At 44.2% G+C, this 19,392-nt stretch overlaps 1 protein-coding gene across 6 annotated transcripts in view; it reads right to left on the reverse strand.

The window, feature by feature from the left end:
- The window catches only part of LOC146560292 (unconventional myosin-VIIa-like), a 75,874-nt gene that overhangs the window by 6,940 nt on the left and 49,542 nt on the right, over positions 1-19,392 (reverse strand). For all 6 annotated transcript variants that reach the window (XM_085244269.1, XM_085244268.1, XM_085244266.1 and 3 more), the window contains 29 exons: positions 18,032-18,124; positions 16,698-16,792; positions 16,273-16,357; positions 15,966-16,184; positions 15,491-15,598; positions 15,132-15,341; positions 14,419-14,625; positions 13,928-14,104; positions 13,553-13,642; positions 13,159-13,286; positions 12,202-12,328; positions 12,007-12,126; positions 11,736-11,909; positions 11,314-11,541; positions 10,890-11,057; positions 10,543-10,660; positions 8,094-8,220; positions 7,752-7,921; positions 7,473-7,663; positions 6,930-7,054; positions 6,649-6,806; positions 5,925-6,078; positions 4,075-4,230; positions 3,872-3,977; positions 3,670-3,783; positions 3,033-3,120; positions 1,985-2,091; positions 1,047-1,232; positions 684-800 (listed from right to left, as the gene is read on the reverse strand). In XM_085244269.1, coding sequence (XP_085100395.1) covers positions 684-800; positions 1,047-1,232; positions 1,985-2,091; positions 3,033-3,120; positions 3,670-3,783; positions 3,872-3,977; positions 4,075-4,230; positions 5,925-6,078; positions 6,649-6,806; positions 6,930-7,054; positions 7,473-7,663; positions 7,752-7,921; positions 8,094-8,220; positions 10,543-10,660; positions 10,890-11,057; positions 11,314-11,541; positions 11,736-11,909; positions 12,007-12,126; positions 12,202-12,328; positions 13,159-13,286; positions 13,553-13,642; positions 13,928-14,104; positions 14,419-14,625; positions 15,132-15,341; positions 15,491-15,598; positions 15,966-16,184; positions 16,273-16,357; positions 16,698-16,792; positions 18,032-18,124 — 4,146 coding nt within the window. The remainder of the gene's footprint in view (positions 1-683; positions 801-1,046; positions 1,233-1,984; positions 2,092-3,032; positions 3,121-3,669; positions 3,784-3,871; positions 3,978-4,074; positions 4,231-5,924; positions 6,079-6,648; positions 6,807-6,929; positions 7,055-7,472; positions 7,664-7,751; positions 7,922-8,093; positions 8,221-10,542; positions 10,661-10,889; positions 11,058-11,313; positions 11,542-11,735; positions 11,910-12,006; positions 12,127-12,201; positions 12,329-13,158; positions 13,287-13,552; positions 13,643-13,927; positions 14,105-14,418; positions 14,626-15,131; positions 15,342-15,490; positions 15,599-15,965; positions 16,185-16,272; positions 16,358-16,697; positions 16,793-18,031; positions 18,125-19,392) is intronic.

Genomic DNA, 19,392 nt, shown 5'->3' on the forward strand with positions numbered 1-19,392 from the left:
GCCAGCATTAGGAGGCGTTGGAACATTTGTCTGCATAACTACAGCCTGTGTCATACCTGCTCTGAACTTTGCCCTTAACAAACAGTACCCATTACTTTAACTGAGAGAAAACTAAGACTGAAAACTAATAAAAACTAACTGAAACAAGTAAATCTAACTGAGCCACTAACACAATCTGTAGTCAATTTGATGTAGATCATCCACAACTACTGAAGCAGCCTGAAGGAAAATGGCAGAATGATTATTTATTGCCTTATTTTTCTGTGAATCAGCCTACAGTAAAGTCTGCATGCTTCACCTGTCTGCGTTTATTCCAATTTCGTTATTTTTTACTTTGAGGTGGGAGTTCGAGAAGTCCAGAGACGTTTGACAAAGACTTTGTCGGTCTTTTCCTCTGATCATTTTTTTAGACTGTGGCTGTGAAAAATACTGGAGATCTTGCAGGATAAAGTCGGTTTCTATTGAAATGAGAACATTCGGAGATTTCAGCCACAGTTGCCCCGGAAACAGCACGAGGTTGCTGATTGCTTGAACAAACTTTGTTTTTTTACACATTTGCCTCAAAACAAAAACACATTTAATTTAATGTGAACACTTTTTGGTGATGTTAGACATTCGTCCTTCCTGGCATCAGCCAAACACTCAGGTTACACTGTGGAGGTGACAAGCTCAGGCGCGTTTACCTTAACCTCAAAGAAGGCGGAGCCAAAGGTCGGCCATTTGTAGATGACCTTCAGAAACATCAGTTTGGCCTCTTCCCTCGATTTCCCGGCCTGCTTGTTGAAGTATGCAACAACAGACTGCGTGCGTACACACACACACACACACACACACACACACACACACACACACACACACTCTTACTAAACAGCAGCAGCACAGACTTCAGCACAGAAACAACAGCTGTTCTTTTCTCAAAGCAGCTGATTTGTCAAACTTTAGATGATCTCAGCAGAAACACTGATCAGTCTGTACAAACATCTGACTTCAGTAACTTTAAGTAATTTTTAAAAAGCTTGTTTTTTGTTTTGTTGGGGGAGTTTTACCCTCTTCCAGTCATCTGGTGACATCTGGCGGATGAGGTCCTGGGGAACCAGCTCCCGAAGCATCTTGGGAATTGTGGGAAAATGGGATTTGTCATCTTCGAACTTGACGCGATAGATAAGCGCTGCGAGCTGGAAAACCTCCTCTCGTGAACATTTGTGGTAGCCACGCAAGTATTTAGGCAGCTCCTAAATCAGTGCAGAGATGGTGAGAGAACAAAGAGACGCTTCGTTAAACTGTTGGTGACAAAATGAAACCGCACACAAAGACCATCTTTAAAATGAACGTTTCCAACACTGGACGAGACGCTGTCATTTTGAACAATCATGGAGGTGTACAGATGTGCCCATGCTTTTTCAAAATAAATTGACTAATATATACTGATATGTACTGTGTGGCACATGTAACAGGAATAATCAGCTTCCTCTCCAGTGAGTTCTTCTGTGAACAGGGGGCTGCTCATTTATGGCAAATATAATCTTTGTGGGTAATTATTTAACACGACTCCTCAGTCTTGCTGTGCTGTTAGTACTTTTAGCTCCTCTAACCAGCATTGGTGAGCTCTGCATAGCAGCTCTAGTTCTCCACCTGCTGCAGGTTCTGGGGTTCTGCAGCTAAGAGACACGAGCCCGACCTGACGGCCTGCAGCTGAACTTTCAGAATAAGATCCAAGGGATTGTCCAGTAGTAAGTAGACGCTGTTGTCTCAGACAGATAGGAAATAATGTGATTACATGATATGTGCCCCACTAAAACAGAATCTTAACGTGGAAAGCACGTGCATAGCTATCGTCTTACACAGGAAACTGTGTTTAACTGATCTGCGTTTCCAGTCGGACTGACAGTAATGACTGGCACGTGGATCAGGAAGTCTGGGGTCAGATATAAGTCCTGAAACATGCAGGCCGAGTCGTTCTCAGTGCGTCTCTGGTAAAACTGACCTGGTAGTAGTGGAAGATGGAGTCAGCGAAGGAGTCCTTCCCTGGAACCGTGTTAGTCCACAGCTTCTTCATGAAGAACACCTGATAGGTCAGAGAGGGAACGATTCCTGTACGACGAGATGGAAGGTCGAAGGTCAGCATGAACTGTGATTCCATGTAACTTTGCAGTTAAGCAAACCCCAACAAACTAACGGTGTATTCAGCACAAACACACAGGAGTTCAGCTGGAGTGTTTTTACTGTTTCTCAGCCAACAAATATTCACCGAACAGCCAATGACGAAGAAACATTTTCAGAACTCACCCGAGTCCAAGAAATTAAGTTTAAACTTCTCTATCTTGTCATTTTTTCTTCCATCTCTGTTTAAGTTTTGAAAACACTGCACGACGTGAACTTGTCCACCATTCTGGGCGTGTGGTGATCAGGATGATAATGATGCTCGATAAGAAGGCCCCCGGTCAGCTTGGCCACCGGCAGCCGCTGGTCGTTAACACAAGCCAGAAACAGACTGTTGGCCTTCAAAGTAAAAGCTGCACCTTTTGAAACGTGTTGGCTGATCTTACTCGCTGCTGTATTCTTAATGAATACCACGTGATGTTCAGTTTATCAATCACTCCCATTAGAGTGGAGAGGATAACAAACCAGTACCTTCAAAGAGCCATGATGGCAACAAACGCTCAGCTTCACTGACCAACAACTGACCCCACGGTGGCTACATGCATACATCTGTATATTACACAGCAGGAATGCCTACTCCTCTCCATCTGTTTTTGCTTTGAATGTAATCAACTTGTCTTATTTCCTCTGAACACAAGTCTGTAACACACACACACACACACACGGTGTATGTGGTGAAAAACACTGTTTATCATGTGCGCTCTAATCAGAGATCTGTCATGAAGGTTACACCGAGAAGTTTTGTGAAACTGTTTGATCAGCATGAAATCTGCAGTTTGTTTTATTAAATATTAACTTCTCATTAATATTTCACAGTTTTGCTTTTAAAAGTCCTGAACTCAACCCAAAGATATTTTAAACACGGTACCGACCGTCTTTAGCCGGCCGAGATTTCTTGATCCAGTCCGTTAAATGTCTGACGAAGTCAAAGAAGAAATCTCCCTCAGGTACACTGATCACCTGCAGAGGGCACACACAGAAACATCAGCGTGAAGTTAATCAAGAAATTAAACTTTGTGAATGAAAGATTTGTGTTGTTATAGAGAGCAGCTGTAATCATTGAAGTGTTAAATGCAAGACTCAAAAGCAATAATTCATCAATTTTAAGAGGCAATGTTTAAACTGTTAACAATCAAAAGAATTAAAAAAAAATTAATTCAATTGCAATATAAAAGTGACATCTACTCGACCATATAGCGGTAATTTTAGAAACTTACAGAAATGGTTTGTAAGCTGCACACAGAATCATAACTGTGTCCTTAAGACATTTAAATGTATTTGTATTTAGAAACTTTACATTTTCGTGTAAAAACTGCAAGTTCCTTCTGTTGAGGACGTGTTTTGTGGTTAAGGTGGAACAAACTGTAAAGGAACAATAGTGATGACTAGTACAGACATCTAATAATCCCAGTATTTCTTTAGAGTTGTGTACTGGTTTGAGGAAAACCTCCTGAAACCAGTAAAGCTGTAATACTCTGAGGTTCTGAGAAACCATCGTTGACCTCTGACCTTGTCCGAGATCTTGACGAAGAGGCTGAAGCCTTCGGGAGATTTGAGCAGCAGTCTGGTGGAAATGTTCTGACAGAAATCCTTCGCCTTGGTGCTCGACTCCACCTCGAAGGCCTGCAGGTGTGAGACCAACACGAAGACTCATTTTTCAAACACGTTTATTTACAGAGAAAGTTTACACCTGCAGGCTTGTGTGTCCGACCTCGTCTGTGTCGTCGGGGAAGTAGACTTTATGGAAGATTTGGGTCGTTTTATGTTGGATGGCCTCCACTTCCACCAAATGAGGAGGGTACTTCCTGGATCCATTTCTGTTAATGATGACAAAAAGCAGCAAAACTGGTTGGAAAAAAAATATGTCAACACCAAATACGATGATTGTTTCAGGCTGAAAGTCTGAGGTGTTACCGTAGCGCTTTGTGCACCCTCTGCATGCAGTCTCCAGACAGCGGGTGGTGCTTCTTGGACTGGAGGTAGCGCTGGATGTGCGGCAACAGCACGTTACTAGGAGGAAACAACCCAGTGCACAACCACAGCAGCTCCCAGCCTTTCTCCTCACTGTACCTGCAGCAACACAACACTCACCTTCAGCTTCTGCACAGAAAAATTTAATCTGCCTGCAGCCACAGACTGAATGATGACTGTCCACTGAATGCAACAAGTAATGTGAACATTTAGTTTTAACTTCTTCTACTCAATTTATTTTGCATAAAAGCACTTTTGCTTCATTTCATGGACAAAGCAGCATCTCTGGGGTTTTTATAGGGGTGGGTTTTGATTATCGATTTAGCGATTAAAATCGATTCTAGCTTGGATAACGTGATATCGATTCATTCAAATCCTGAATCAATTTTTAAATATAAATTAATTTTGCCCTCAGGTTAAACCTCAAAATTTCAACAACTGCCGAACAGCTAAAACGGTAAACGAGAGCAGGAACACGGATTCTGCACAAAGACGTAAACACAAAGCGCGGACCCGCCGACGGATCAGAATCAGTGAGCTGTCGGCTTTCTCACCCGACGGCACGGACACGGTCGGGGCTAAAAGCTGACAGCTCACTGATTCTGATCCATTGGTGGGTCCGCGCTTTGTGTTTACGTCCTTTTTGCACTCGATTCTGAAGCTGCAGGTTTTATGGTAAATGGCCTGTATTTGTATAGCGCTTTACTAGTCCCTAAAGACCCCAAAGCGCTTTACACATCCAGTCATCCACCCATTCACACACACATTCACACACTGGTGATGGCAGCTACATTGTAGCCACAGCCACCCTGGGGCGCACTGACTTTATCTCTCTCCAAACAATATTGACCGAACCAGCAGCAAAAGAAGATCCAAACTTCGCTTCACATAAACATCGTCATGAATTCACTCTGACTTTTGCTGTTTTGCTTCCACCACGATAAAAATCACACTTCATGCAGAGCTCTCTCTCCCTCTCTGTACTTCAAGAACAGTTTCCCGTCTAAAAATCTGTTTTCTGCATTATTCGCTTGCTTATTACGCACACATCTACCGTTGTTTACAGCGCTGTCGGCCGCTGCTTTTTTCCCCTTTTACTTCCGAAAAGAAAGCCTCATTTCTGCCGTTCAATTCTGAACAAATTTAAACTTTTTAAAATTATGCAAAATTGCAAAACGCTCAGCTGTGTCTCTAATCAAACCTCTGTAACTTTGCTCTGCTTCACTTCAGCAGCATCAGCCAATGTTCATGTGTTGATTAATGGTTTTCTTTCGTTTTTGATCTACTGCAGAATATTTTTATAAATCCCAGGCCAGGAAAATCACCTTCATGTTTTTCTATGTTTTATCCTCAGCTATTTTGACACAAAGGCATCTGCTGTGATGCTCACACCTTTGATAAAGTCTCGCAAGTTTCAGCTTTCTTTTTAATAGACAAAAAAAATATGGACATGTACTGATGCGTGATCAGAATTATAATATTTCTGACTGTCTGAGGATAAATTTCTCTGAATCGAATAGAATCGAATGGTGGAACGCATTGATTCTAGAAATCAGTGATGATACCCAGCCCTAGTTTTTTTAATTAAATCAGTGGGGGGAAATACAGTTTCTCTAATGGCCACTAGAGGCCGACTCCACCACAGGTTGACAGGCCGGCACAAAACAGCATCATTGTCTATTTCACATCCCCCCCAAAAAACCAACAAAAATCTGAGTTTCATCCACGTGCACCTCATCGTTTTATCCTTAAAAATCTGTAAATGAAAGTGTGACTGAGGTGAATTTACACACTTGATGTGATTGTCTGTGAGCTGTTTGATGATCTGACAGTAGATCTCATCCTTCAGTGGTTCGGCCTTCAGCGCCCCTTCAAAGATCTGGTCCGTCAGCTCGTTCACCGAGCGAGTTCGTTTGGACGGGTAGTCGCCCATGTACTTCATGATAGGTAGGCTCTAGGTCAAGGAATAACCCTGACACATGTACAATATAAAAGCAGATTATAAAAGCAGAGAGATTACAAGAGCTGAGACTGTGGCAGACGTTTAACTACCAGGGAGCAAAAAAGGCTTTTTAAGTTTTTACCATTTACCAGATTTGACTGGTGATTCTTTACATGCAGTTTTTATGGACAGGTGGCCGCTGAAATGAAAGTTATTTTTGATCAAACTTCAAAGTAAACCCCCAGGTAAATGTGTAAAGGTATCAGAAGTGGCAGTAGGTTCTAGCAGAGTACCCTGACCTGCTTCTAAGAGGTGTTTCTAACCTGCATCTGATAGTCTTTCCCTTACAGTGTAAAATACAAACGATGTAATAACAGAGACAAAACTCAAACCATGATAGAAACGCAGAAGATCATCTAATTAGAATGGCCCTAAACTCTGAGAGAGATGAACGCCGTTACTGTTAACGATGAATGCTTGTGAATGTTGTGAAAACATGTCTGTGGGCTTAGTCTGAACACAACATAAGCTCAGAGTCTGCTTGGTGATCCACCAGTCGGCAGTTTAAAGGATATCTATAAAAGACATGCAGGCGTCCTGAGCCAGCTCCTCGTGGCTGACGACCTTCTTCAGCAGCGGCTGTTTCAGCGGCTCTCGGGTGCAGCTCCACAGCTTGTCTTTCCCGCGATTCTTCGTGACCATCACCCGGCTCAGGGTGTGTTTGGGAGGAGGCCTGACAGGAGCAGGTTACACAGAGATCGCAGGACTCAGGAATGAAGGCAGAGGATCATCAGAACAATAGATATTTGTTTTTGAAGCAAGAATATCTATCTATCATGTTTTTTGGTCTGTGTACCTGAAGTAGTCGTAGGAGAACTCCTCCAGCGTGTAGGGTTTCGTTCTGTCATCAGTTTCCACCATGACGACCTGCGAAACACGAACCGACTCCTGACGCTGCTCGGGCGTCATGGTGACCAGCGCCTGATAGTTCGGATCACATCAGACTGCATCATGTTTTGTGTAAGCACAAAAGACAACCTAACACAGCAGCATCTGTGACATCACAGTGGGCCATCTTTCATATACAGTGTATGATCTCTAAACTGTTAAACAGGAAATGGGAACATTTTGTAATCTTAAGATGTAATAAAAACATAATTTTGTGGTTATTGTGCTTTTTGCTGTTGTGCGTACAATCTCAGCAGTCCTCTTTTTGTTTTTTGCTTATCCTGATGTTTGGCTATAGTCTCCTTTAAATGCTGAAAGCCCATTTTTGAGGCAGTTTGATGCTCATTAGGTGGTTGGAGGAGTCACTAAGGTGGCTCTGAAATGACTGAAAGTGCCCAGTAATCACATTTTTTTGTATTCTCAGACGTTTTAGGTATGTTTTCCTCCTCACCACTATGTCCTGCTGAGGTCGGGTCATGGTGGGCAGGACGTAGACGCAGTCCACTGGGAAGTCTCCCTTCTGATTGGTTCGTTCGTTAACACCGTGTGCCCAGCCAGAGTTGAGGACCTGCTCGCCGGTCTCCTGGTCCAACAGGATCAGGTCTCCTTTCCGGAAGCTCAAGAACGTCGACTCCTCTCCAGCTGAGGAAGAAAACGGCACTTTGTAAATCTTTTCCACACTGGATTTATTTCATTCCAAGCTGAGCGTGCCTCTCTGCTCAGGACTCACTGGGGTTGGGGTTGTCCTGCAGAGCGACCACAAACTTTGACCTCTTCCTCAGACCCTCCAGGAAGGTCACCACCAGGTCCCGTATGTCCTCTGCGTTGTTGGAGGTGAAGGTGTACTCGTCTCCTTTGATGGTCGCTAAAGTGAAACTCTGACCCTGCAGCTTTCCTCCCCTGAAAGAACAAAATATGCACTGACCAGCTTCGCTGTCCAGGATGACGATGAAATTTACATTTAAGTTTAGGCTCCACTTTATACGCTGAAACTCTTAACCCCTCATTCCTCACTCACGGCCCTCCGATCAGAGAATCATGTCATTGGTCAGGTGACTACAGGTAGACTCACCTGCTGCTGGAAACTGCAGTGATTTCTGGGAAGGAGAGCTCTAAGAGGACCTGTTCCTGCTCATCTACAAAATAAACTCCCGTCCAGTTGACGGCGACGATGAGGTCGTTTTTAGGCAGACTGGGACCTGAGAAGTAAAGATCAAAATAAATTTAAAAAAGAAAAGAACTTACAGAACCAAGAGGTTAAAATATAAATAACAATTCTGAATAATTTTGCTTTAAACAATATCCGTCTTTATTTTCGTGTCACATTGTATCAAAGTTAGTGGAATGAAAATCACTGATGGCAGACTGGAGGTGCTACAGCAATGCCGCTGGTACTTTGCATAACATTAAAGGGTCATATCATGATATCAGTGCTACAGCAACCCTATGCAGGCACGTTTCCTAGTGCCCAAAAACAACACAAGCCCAGGAATGTCAGCTTATCTAAAAAGGGAGCTACTTCAACGACAAGAAGCACAGTACTGAAGGTGGAAAAACTGATGTGTTGCAGCACTCGAGGCAAGAAATGCACTCCTCATTTGCATTTTTTGAGATGCAAATGAGGAGACTTCACTCAGGCAAGTCTGCTGGACCAGACGGAGTGAGTCCCCGCGTCCTCGTGTCTGTGTCCCCCAGCTGTGTGGAGTCTTTCATAAACTGTTTATGCTGAGTCTGAGTCTGCAGAGGGTCCCAGTGCTGTGGAAGACATCATGCCTCATCCCTATTCCAAAGACGCCACGTCCCAGTGGCCCCCAGGATTACAGGCCCGTGGCACTGACCTCCCACATCACGAAGAGCCTGGAAAGGCTCATCCTGGACCAGCTGCGACCCATAGTAAGACCACATCTGGATCCCCTTCAGTTCGCTTATCAGCCTCGTCTCGGAACAGAGGACGCCATCATCTACCTGCTCAATCGTGTCTACACCCATCTGGACCAGCCGGCGAGCACTGTGAGGGTCATGTTTTTTGACTTTTCCAGTGCTTTCAACACCATCAGGCCGACCCTCCTGGGTGATAAGTTAGCAGCGATGCAGGTGGATGCTTCTCTGGTGTCCTGGATTGTTGATTACCTGACAGGAAGACCACAATATGTACGTCTCCCACAGTGTGTGTCTGACAAGGTGATCAGCAACACAGGGGCACCACAGGGGACTGTCCTCTCCCCCTTCCTCTTCACCCTCTACACCACAGACTTCAGCCACTGCACAGAGACCTGCCATCTTCAGAAGTTTTCTGATGACTCTGCGGTGGTTGGATGCATCAGCAGGGATGATGAGACAGAGTACCGGGCTGTGGTCGACTCCTTTGTCACGTGGTGTGAGCAGAATCATCTGCAGCTCAACGTGGCAAAGACCAAGGAACTGATCGTGGACTTCAGGAAGACCAGGAAACACTTGACCCCTGTTTCAATCCAGGGGGTCAGTGTTGACATTGTGGAGGACTATAAATACCTTGGAGTACACATTGACAATAAACTGGACTGGGCTAAAAACACCACAGCACTTTACAGGAAGGGCCAGAGTCGTCTCTATTTTTTGAGGCGACTGAGGTCCTTCAACATCTGCCAGAAAATGCTGAGGATTTTCTATGAGTCTGTGGTGGCCAGTGCGATCCTCTATGCTGTTGCATGCTGGGGGAGCAGGCTGAGGGTCGCAGATGCCAACAGACTCGATAAACTGATCCGTAAGGCCAGTAATGTTGTGGGGATGGAGCTGGACTCCCTTAAGGTGGTGTTGGAGAGGTGGATGTTGTCCCACCCACTCCATGACATGTTGGTCAGTCACAGGAGCGCGCTCAGTGAGAGACTGAGATTACCGAAAAGCACCACTGAACGACACAGGAAATCATTCCTGCCTGTGGCTCCCTGTACAACTCATCCACTTAACACACTGTTTACTGCAACAGCTACACCCTTCTTGCACATGTTCTTTTTCATTTATTTATTAATAAGTGACTTTTATGTATATATATGCCTGCATATATTGTGCTATTCTTAGTTAGTGTATTGTCTGTCTCCGTTAATGTTTGTTTATAATGGAGCACTGTAACGAAAAATAAGGATTCTGATAAAAACAAACTGCTGAGCATCACTGTAGCGCTCGCCAGCTGCACTGCTTTATGACAGGAGGAGCAAGCAGTGGATGGAAATGACTGATGATGGAAAAGCAGCTCCTTAAGAGTTTACAAAGGAGTTTTTCCTTCCCACTGTCTCCAAGTGCTTGCTCATAGGGGGGCGTCTGACTGTTGGGGTTCTCTCTGTATTATTGTAGCATCTCTACCTACAATATAAAGCACCTTGGTGCTATATAAATACAATTTTATTGAACTGAGTAACTTCAGTCATAGTTGAAATAAACCTTAATCAATCATTTTACCAATAATCAATAAAACTGTTCAGTATTTTCACACTTTAACTAAGTGTCACCAAAGTTGTTCAAAGTAATTTAAAAAAAAGTTTCACCTGAAAACTTGAAGGCTTCGTAGAAACGAGAGAACAGCAGAGGCCACTTGTGGCGAGCAAAGTCGACCACTTCCTCCTTCACCTTCTGAGGGTCAAATCTCTTCTGGGTGTAGATGCTCTGAGCACAGAGATGTTCATTACATTTACATGTGAAAATAAAAAAATATATAAAATAAATGTATTTATCATACTGCTACAGATAATGTCCAAGCTGAACATCTTAGCTTGGATATGAAATTTCAGCGTTTCAACAATTTAAGCTGCGGTTGGCCCTAAAAGACAAACAGAATCACGTTCATCTACAAGCCGGGCTAAAAAGACCTCTCCTTCTTACTGGTGATAATCACCTTTTTATGAGCAGCCATGATGAAGTGAGCCCACTTCTCCACCGATCTGGAGGTGGTGATCTCTCTGTCCGGGATGTAAGACGGGATGAGGCTCAGCAGGCGCTCCAGGAGGATCTCTGAACCGTAGTCAATGTAATACTGCTGAGAGGCCAGCTCTGCGAGGTCATCCTGGAGACACAGAGACAGAATAAATTAAAAAAAAGTTTGTCCTGCCTCCTGTTCAGCCAGCCTGACAGTAATCAGTGCTCCTAACACGTGAGCGTTACCGACTTCTTACCCTTATTAATAATGCAGAATATTTGCAGTTCCTCTAAGGCCCACAGAAGGCTGACTACAAAATGTTATAATGTCCACTGTTGGAGCAGAAATGTTTCCCATGCACTTGCTAAACACTATTCTTTGAAAATAAAGGACGTGTAGTCACCCTGTCACAGCGGTATTCTCCAAACTTGACGCCCCTGACGGTTTGCTGGTAGATCAGGTTGGTGGCGACCTGGTCTTCTGTTGGCTCGTGCCACGGCGTAAAGATTTCTTTCCTGAAGAACAGCCGCCAGGGGGCGTTCCTCTCCTGAGCTCCCTGCTCTTTGGCGTACTGCTCGCACTGCGACACGGCATCCATCACATGGTCGCTCCCGCTGCCTAAAGAGGAGACCTGCAGGACGAGATCAGAGGTGCAAACTGGTGACTGTTTTTTCTCCAACAAACAGAGAGGTTCACATCTCTGCAGTGGCCACAAGATCTGAGAAAGATCCAGATGATCCAAACTGTTCCAGAGCGTGAGGCCTAACAGGTGCTAGAAAGGAGTGTCATGCCTTGGAGCTCATATGATGCCGTGTGCGTGCCCACCTTGTCAAACAACGCGATGTACAGCGAGAAGCCAAAGCGGTCTCGCAGGTTGATCTTGTCGGACAGGGCGCTGCAGAGCTCCTTTGCTGTGGTGGCCGAGTCTGTCAGCAGCGTTTTGGTCGTGCCATCCATGAACGTCACCGGCAACATGATGGGCTTCTTTGATTTGGTGGCCTGGACGTTGATTTCACAAAAAGAAACAGTTCCAGTAAACGGTGGGTGAAGTCACAATGGCCACGTCTGTCTTTTATATACAGTCTATGGTTTATACCTGCAGCTCCAGCCAGGACGGAGGCTGCGCTCGCGTCCCATTCACAAAAGTTCGTCTTAGACGTTCTTCACAGTATGGAGCGTAGCCTGGAGGCCCGCAGCTGATGAAGTTCCTCAGATACTGCAATCAAAACAAACACAGATGTAACGTCATGGCTAATGTGTAAATGCCAACACAAACGTTGGACGTACTGACCTTCACAAATTTGTCTGATGGAGCGAAGCAGCCGACACACAAAGAGATGAGGATCCAGCCGCGAGCGTGAGAACTCTTAGACGGGTTCTGACTCAGCTGCTTACAGATCTGACAGTAGATCTCATCCCTAACACACACACACACACACACACACCTACACCTCAGAAATATCAAAGACATTAACAGAGACCCAGCAGAACTTTATGAGACACATTTTATGCAGATTAACTGAAACTGGATGTCGAGACTTTGTCCTGATGGTGAACGCTGCTTCATATTCACAGCCAGACACACACGTGTTCACCAGCCTCTGCACTATTATTTACTCTTTAAAAGAAATCATGCCGTTTCATTAAATTACCATTTAAAATGTATTTTTATCTGCATGGCTTTATTAACTCATTCAACGGCATCTTCATGTATAAATTCAATTCACATCAGGTTCATTTGTGAAGCACCAAATCACAACCACGTCACTTTATACATTGAGATGAATATTAATGCACAACAATGATAATAAACATACGGCAAATATGACAAAATGATGACTAAAAGAAAAATCAACGGGATGACAGCTTAGATGTCCAAAGAGATTCATCTTGAATTTAAGAGCAGCTTTGAGTCCGTAGACCGTCGTATTGTGTTAATCTCCCATATGTGACGTAAACGTTTTTATGAGGCAACAGCTCGATAAAGGAAAATTTGAAAGTATCTGCTTTTTAAAAAACAAACAAACTTCAAATTAAAGTTTCACTGAAAACTGGAAAATTTTAAACTTTCACTTTTAAATTTCAAAGTGGGCCACAGCGCTGTGACATCTGGGAAGGTCTATTTTATCAAATACACAAAGGGCGGCTTAGATACAAGTTTTTTCCTCCACATGTCCAGTTTTTATATCCAAGGTAATTTTGTGTAAGTTTGGGAAACTACATGATGACCCTTTGTTTGTTTGTTTACCTGAGTCCTGGCCTCAGGATCCCGTTGCCGATGATAAAGTGAAGTTTCTCCAGGTTGGATGTGGGACGATCTTCCAGCATGCTGTTGCCATGAAGACCGTACTCACCATCGTTAAGGCGCTTGGTGACCTGAAAAGCATCAGATTACATGATTATCTTAATTTGTCTGTCTGTTAGCAGAATTATTCACAAATATATGGATTTGACCCAAAATGGACTTGAAATTGATAAAATATCTTCATCTGCGCTTGAGATAAAATCTGACTTCATGTTTTTAACATGAAGTTCAAACCCAGATTTCCTTCTGCACCAGAAGCACAATTTTCAGTCTCAGACTGCTCATGTTTAATTAACAGAAACAAGACCAGCATCATATCACCCTCCCTCTCTCTTACCTCCTCGGTGATCTTGGATTTCTTCTTCAGGGTGAGGGACACAAGTTTGTGTCGGACGCTGTTCTTCTTGTGGCTGTCAGAGTGAGGCGTCTGGAGGTGAGAGAAGGAAATCAGCTCACAGAGATCCCTTACACAGTCACTGTGACCTGCACCCTGTTATTCCTGATCTTTGGAAACTATATGAAGTAACAAATGTTAAAAACAGATAAGTTACATGAACACACTGAATAATAGCTCATACTTTATAGTCAGTATCACAGAACCACCAGTTAATCTAAGCTAGATTTTGAAACTTCTTTAAAGGAAATGTCACTTTTAGCTCATGTTAGCGTTTACTCGCTCAAACCTTTAAACTCCGTCACTCTTCCTCCTCACCTCTCCCTCCCCTTGCAGCGCCTGCAGCTCTCGCTTGTACGTCTTTTTCCCCAGCGTCTCGTAGATTTTGGTCATGACTGGGATCTTCTCGCTGCCGTCGCTGATGGCCGTGTGGTACTTTGGCTCCGGGAGATCGCCCATGAACCTCAGCACCGTGATCCACACCGCCAGAGCAGCCTGAGCAGACACGCAGGGCACAAGGAAACAAAAGGTTCATCAGGTGAAATAATTGTTCCTTTGTTGGTTCGTTCTTGGCTGGTGACAGGTCTTAGTAGTCGCACCAGTCATCAGCATCATGGAGCACAGACTGTAACAGCTGCAAACAGTCAGAACCTTTCTGCACTCATTACGTCTAAATTAAGTTAAGGCTTAAACCTGAGAGACGAGCAAAGCTCGCTGTAGAGCGACAGCCTCGTGTGGCCTTTTTCAAAACTTCTTCAGTCGCTTGCAAAATACATTTTTACTTTTGCGGGGTCAGAGGTCAGACCTACCAGCTGGTCCCCCTCATCGTCGTGGAAGAGCAGCGGCTGTTTGAGAGGTCGTCGGGCGTAGGTGTGCGTGGTGGTGCCCTGGAAGTAGGTGGCAGCAAACTTGGCGAACTTGTACTCTGATAAATCCTCTTCATCATCGTCCTCAGGCAGAGGAAGAGCCTCATCCAGATCCTCCTCCTCCAGCTCGTGATGGGTCCGCTCCAGATCCTGTAAAGAAGACAGTAAATTCTTGTCTGCTGAAGTTTCCAGAAGTTTTTCAAATTCTCCAAATTTTCCAACTTCAAAAATCCCTCAAATCTATCACTGCGTCTCAGAAACATGCTCTCCTGCAGCACTGTTACTGGAAACAGGTCATTCTTTTTAGAGAAAAAATTTACCTCACACATTCTTATTTATCTAAAGCTGCGATTTCACTGGACTTGGTTATCTCTAATAATTTGAAATAACTGCCAACATGATATCTGATTTTAATGCCCTGTAAATCTGCCATGCTGCGTATTTGAGTAAGCAGTCTTCATGTGTCCTGTGAACATGCCACACACACAGACGATGGCATTATTAACGATCGAGGCTTAAGGAGTCATTTTCCGTCCTCCTGATCAGACACCTTTGCCAACAGGACACAGTTTTACTGATTACACACGTTGGGTAACTATCTTTGGCCTTTATGAGAAAACGGTTCATTAATAAGAGGAAAACTTTGGTCGTGTCACCTCAAAGCCAGCGGGGGCTTGCCCTTCCTGACCCGGGAAAGAACTGGTGGTCCCCAGGAAGCCGAACATCTTGTCCACCATGTCGGAGTCATTGACAGGCTCCGTGCGGGCCTTCTCCATCTGCTCGACCATCTCCTTCTTCCTCCGAGCCTCCTCCTTCTCCTTCTTCTCCCGCTCAGCGTCCTCTTTGGCCAGCTGAGCCAGACGCTCCTGAAGAAAGAAACATTGCACTAGATCTCAAAAATACAGAACAATCCAGTATGTTTCTCAGCACAAGTGTGATGATGAATTATTATTATCCACTTCCCTGCTCTGCTTCACTGATGTTTTAAATGTTGTCACATGTTACATTTGTTCACCTGGTGTTTGCGTTCAGCCTCAGCTTTCGCTCTCTTTGCAGACATCTGGTTCCTCAGTTTGGCTTCTTCAGCCAGACGCATCTTCTCGGCCTCCAGCCTCCTCCGGTACTGAGAGGAGAAATGAAGGAGTCCACCATTAACGACTAAATCAAAACTGCAGCAGCCAGCTGCCAAAACATCCTCGGCACAGCAGCAGAGGGCAGTGCAACTTCTGAATGCCTCTTTTTTACACAACAGTGAACAATGTAATGACACTTTGAGGCCGAGCATTAATTTAACAAAGAAATCAAGAGAAGCACAGAAATCACAATGTATGAAAAGATATCAAATCTATCAAGCTCTAGATTTTGTAAACTGATGACATGAACGTGATCTCATCATCTCTAAAACTGAAAACTTGTGTGTAAAATGAGTTTTATGTATATGTGCAATGTTCTGTGTGTGTGTGTGTGTGTGTGTGTGTGTGTGTGTACACCTCTGCCTTCAGCCTCTTGTACAGTCGTCGAGCGATCATTCCTCTCGTGTAAGCCTGGATGGTGATGACGGCCCACAGCCGGTGCCTGAATGCTCGACGCACCAAGAAGCCGCGACAGCGACCCTGGAAGGCTGTGATTCGCTGACGGGCCACGTGATACGATGCGCACAACTTCCTGGAACGAACCAGAGCTTGGAGGCGAGAAAAGCCAGCTCGCATCTGAAAGTAAAGAGGAGGAAAGTTCAGCGAGTCTTTGCTTTGATTTTATTTTGTTTCCACTTTGTTCAAACTGCTGCTCGATGCTCACAGCTCCATAGTTCTTCCTGCACTGATATCCTCTCCACGTCTTCTGGATCAGCACTGCCGACTTCTTCAACTTTAGGAAGTTGGATCTGAAATTGAAAATAATCAGAAACGATTATTTATATGACCTCTTGTTTTACTGTTCATACAAAGAGAAAAAACCTCTGAGAAATAGTTATAAAGAGTCACAGAGAGACTTGTTCGTCTTATTTTCTGCTTTCAAAGAAAACAGAACAGTAAGCGATGCAGCTAGCGATGACAGTCATACTCAGGAGATATGTGCAAGTGTCAGTTTTAAGCAGGTGCAGAACAACACCGCAAGCTACGGTCCGAGAGCGTGATGTTTGAATTCTACTCCGGGATAAGAATCACTGGCAGCTGCATAAAATAAAATAAAATCTCAGTCTGTGAGAAACGCTGACGACCCACCTGTCCTTGAAACCCCGAACCACCTTCTGGATGAGGATGACCTTGTCTGTGATGGCCTTGTCTCTCTCGATCTCCAGCAGCATGTCGTGATGATCCTGGACAGAATAATAAACACACTCCGTACGCTTCTGTTTCTCTGCTCTGACTCAGTTTGAGAACGTTTTAGTGATGATTTGAGACATTTTACTCAAAACCACAAAAGTCACCTACTGGTCCTGGAGGAAAAGCCAGGAGGAAGTCAGTAACTTAAATGAAACAGAGCAGCTGTCACTTCCAGCTAACGTGGCAAAATATAAATATCTGCTTTCTAAAAATATAAAATGTAAGACACAGGCAGGATACACAAGCTTTAACCTGACAGTTTTCAACTAACATGACACACAACTAAATGTAAACACCTAAAGCTCCTTCCCGTCATCTGTCCACCCGCATGCAGGCTGATCTGACCACGTCCTGTTGGGGAAGTGTGGGCACTGCTCTGCTTTCACCCACTGAACTTTCTCCTTCCTGCTGTACTTCCTGTCTGGCCGAGCATCGAGGTCTGAGGGAGATGAGCCTCGACTCCACCACAGTCAACACATCTCAGTGCTCCACCCCCCAACTTATCAATCTAAAACACTTTAAAGGTGAAAGTGTCACATTATATCCACTATGATTTAAGGGCTGAAGGTCCACCCCCTTCACCGAAATTACATTTTATTCCCAGGATCGATCTTTGATGAGCGCTTTGAATGCAGGAAGTAAAGAAAATAAAAGGCAGAAACATAAAAATGAAGATAACGGCTGTGCTGCAGAGCGACGATAAACAACAACAACAACAAAAACGCTTTGACAGGCTGTGCTCGCCACGTCAAACTACACTGTGGAGCCAGATGATATGTTCTTTTAACCTCTGTGTGGGGACGGCCAGCTAACAGACGTATTGCAGATCAGGTCAGAGGTCACATGTTTGTATAAAGTAGGCAGATAGACAGCTGGAAACTAAAACACGCAGTGTTTCCCATCAGCAGACGTGTGGACTGGAAACAACCAGAGCAGATTCACGGCTGGGATGAACCACAGCCGAGCGAGTCAGAGACGAGAATGTAAAGAAGTTCTGGATAATGTGGAAACATTTCAGTGGAAAGATAAGAGAACAGTAGTTCACGCGATGTGCTGTGCCAGCCGCTTAGCCCGGGCATCAGTGTTTTTTGGAAATACAGCGAGCCCTGTGAAAAGTTTCACACTTGTGCTGTTAGCAGCTGTGTGAAGTGGCACCTACAAATCTGAGACTTTGAACAACACCCTGCAGGCTTTTCTGCCCTGTGTGGACACACGCCTGCATGCAGGAGTACCTTGAGGAAGATCTTGGTTTTTCCCATCTGCCAGTCGTCGTCTCTGCCGAGCACGGCCTCAGCGATCCTCTCACAGGTTCCTCTCAGGTCCTCCTGATGGAAACAGAGACGGTATCAACCAATATATTTTATTCCTGGACTCTACCAGAGTAGCTTTGCATGATTCACAGTTTCCAAAATAATCCTCATTTATCTCATTCTGAGCCTCAGTGTGAAACAAGCTCTTTAAACCCTTCAAACAAACTTTCTCCAGACAGGCTGGTCCTCAGAAAAAGACGAGGGCGGGGCTTCTGTGCTCACAGAGCTGTGTGTCTAAGATGATCATATAATGCATATCCTCTCTCGCTGACATCACATGGAGCAAAGAATAGAAAAAACTGTCTGAAACTGAGTGTTCAAAGAATTCTATAGCCTGTTTCTAAATCACAGGGATTACATTTGCAGGTAATCCCTGTGATCCCAAATGTGTCCAAAGCTTGAGAAATAAAATTTCTTTTTCTAACAAAACCCAAAATTACTTTCACTGAATTTGCCAAGTTTGAGCAAAATAATCATCAACTTAATCACAACGAACGCAGGTCAAACCACTGCGTTAACTGCAATAACAAGTCAGGTATTAAAAATACAAATGTTTTCAAAGTGACACACACACACACACACAAAATATGACCTGTGAAGCGTCACAGGGCGGGGTGGAGGAAACAGAACACGCATGTTCCAAGAAAAACAGGCAGCTGGTGGGAGTGTGGGAAAAACTGCACAGTGAAAACATGTGTGGCACCAGAAAATACCCTCATGACAAACTCTCGCACACACAAACCCACAACAAAGAGAGACACTCGCTCACTTCCCATAACAACGCCGCTGGGCCCGTGTCACACAGAGGCTACACAGCAGGCCACCTTCCCTAAGAAGAAGCTACAGCTGCTACAAAATTACTTATCCAAGCTCGGATAAGTCCAACACTTTATTCCAATTCAACAAATTGTTATTATTATTTTTTAACTGAAGTAAATGCTGAGGTCATCCGCAGCTTTCTCAGACCACAGTTTTACACAGATGAATACTGTGATAAGATTATTCTCTGCACAAAGATTTTCACTGAATCTCAAAAATGCTTTTGGTCCAATTGGAGAGATTTTAACAGTTAGACAACAACTGTTTATTTAAACCACAAAAAGTTCAGAGTTGAGTTAAAAGGGGCTGAATGCAGCCACGTGATCCCCGGTTAGATAAATGCTTCTAGCCTTTTTGTGTTTTTTGAAACTGCCTGATTGGTGTGGCCACAAAAATGGAAAGATGCGCATTATTCTTTTTAACTTTTACTTTCTTTCTTTTTTTAAACTTCCTTTAACTTTCAG

This window comes from Mchenga conophoros, linkage group LG14 (genome assembly GCF_057382185.1).
Source record: "Mchenga conophoros isolate Kocher_MC1m ecotype Shallow Benthic linkage group LG14, M_conophoros_male_GT1.1, whole genome shotgun sequence".
NCBI classification, from domain to species: Eukaryota; Metazoa; Chordata; class Actinopteri; order Cichliformes; family Cichlidae; genus Mchenga; species Mchenga conophoros.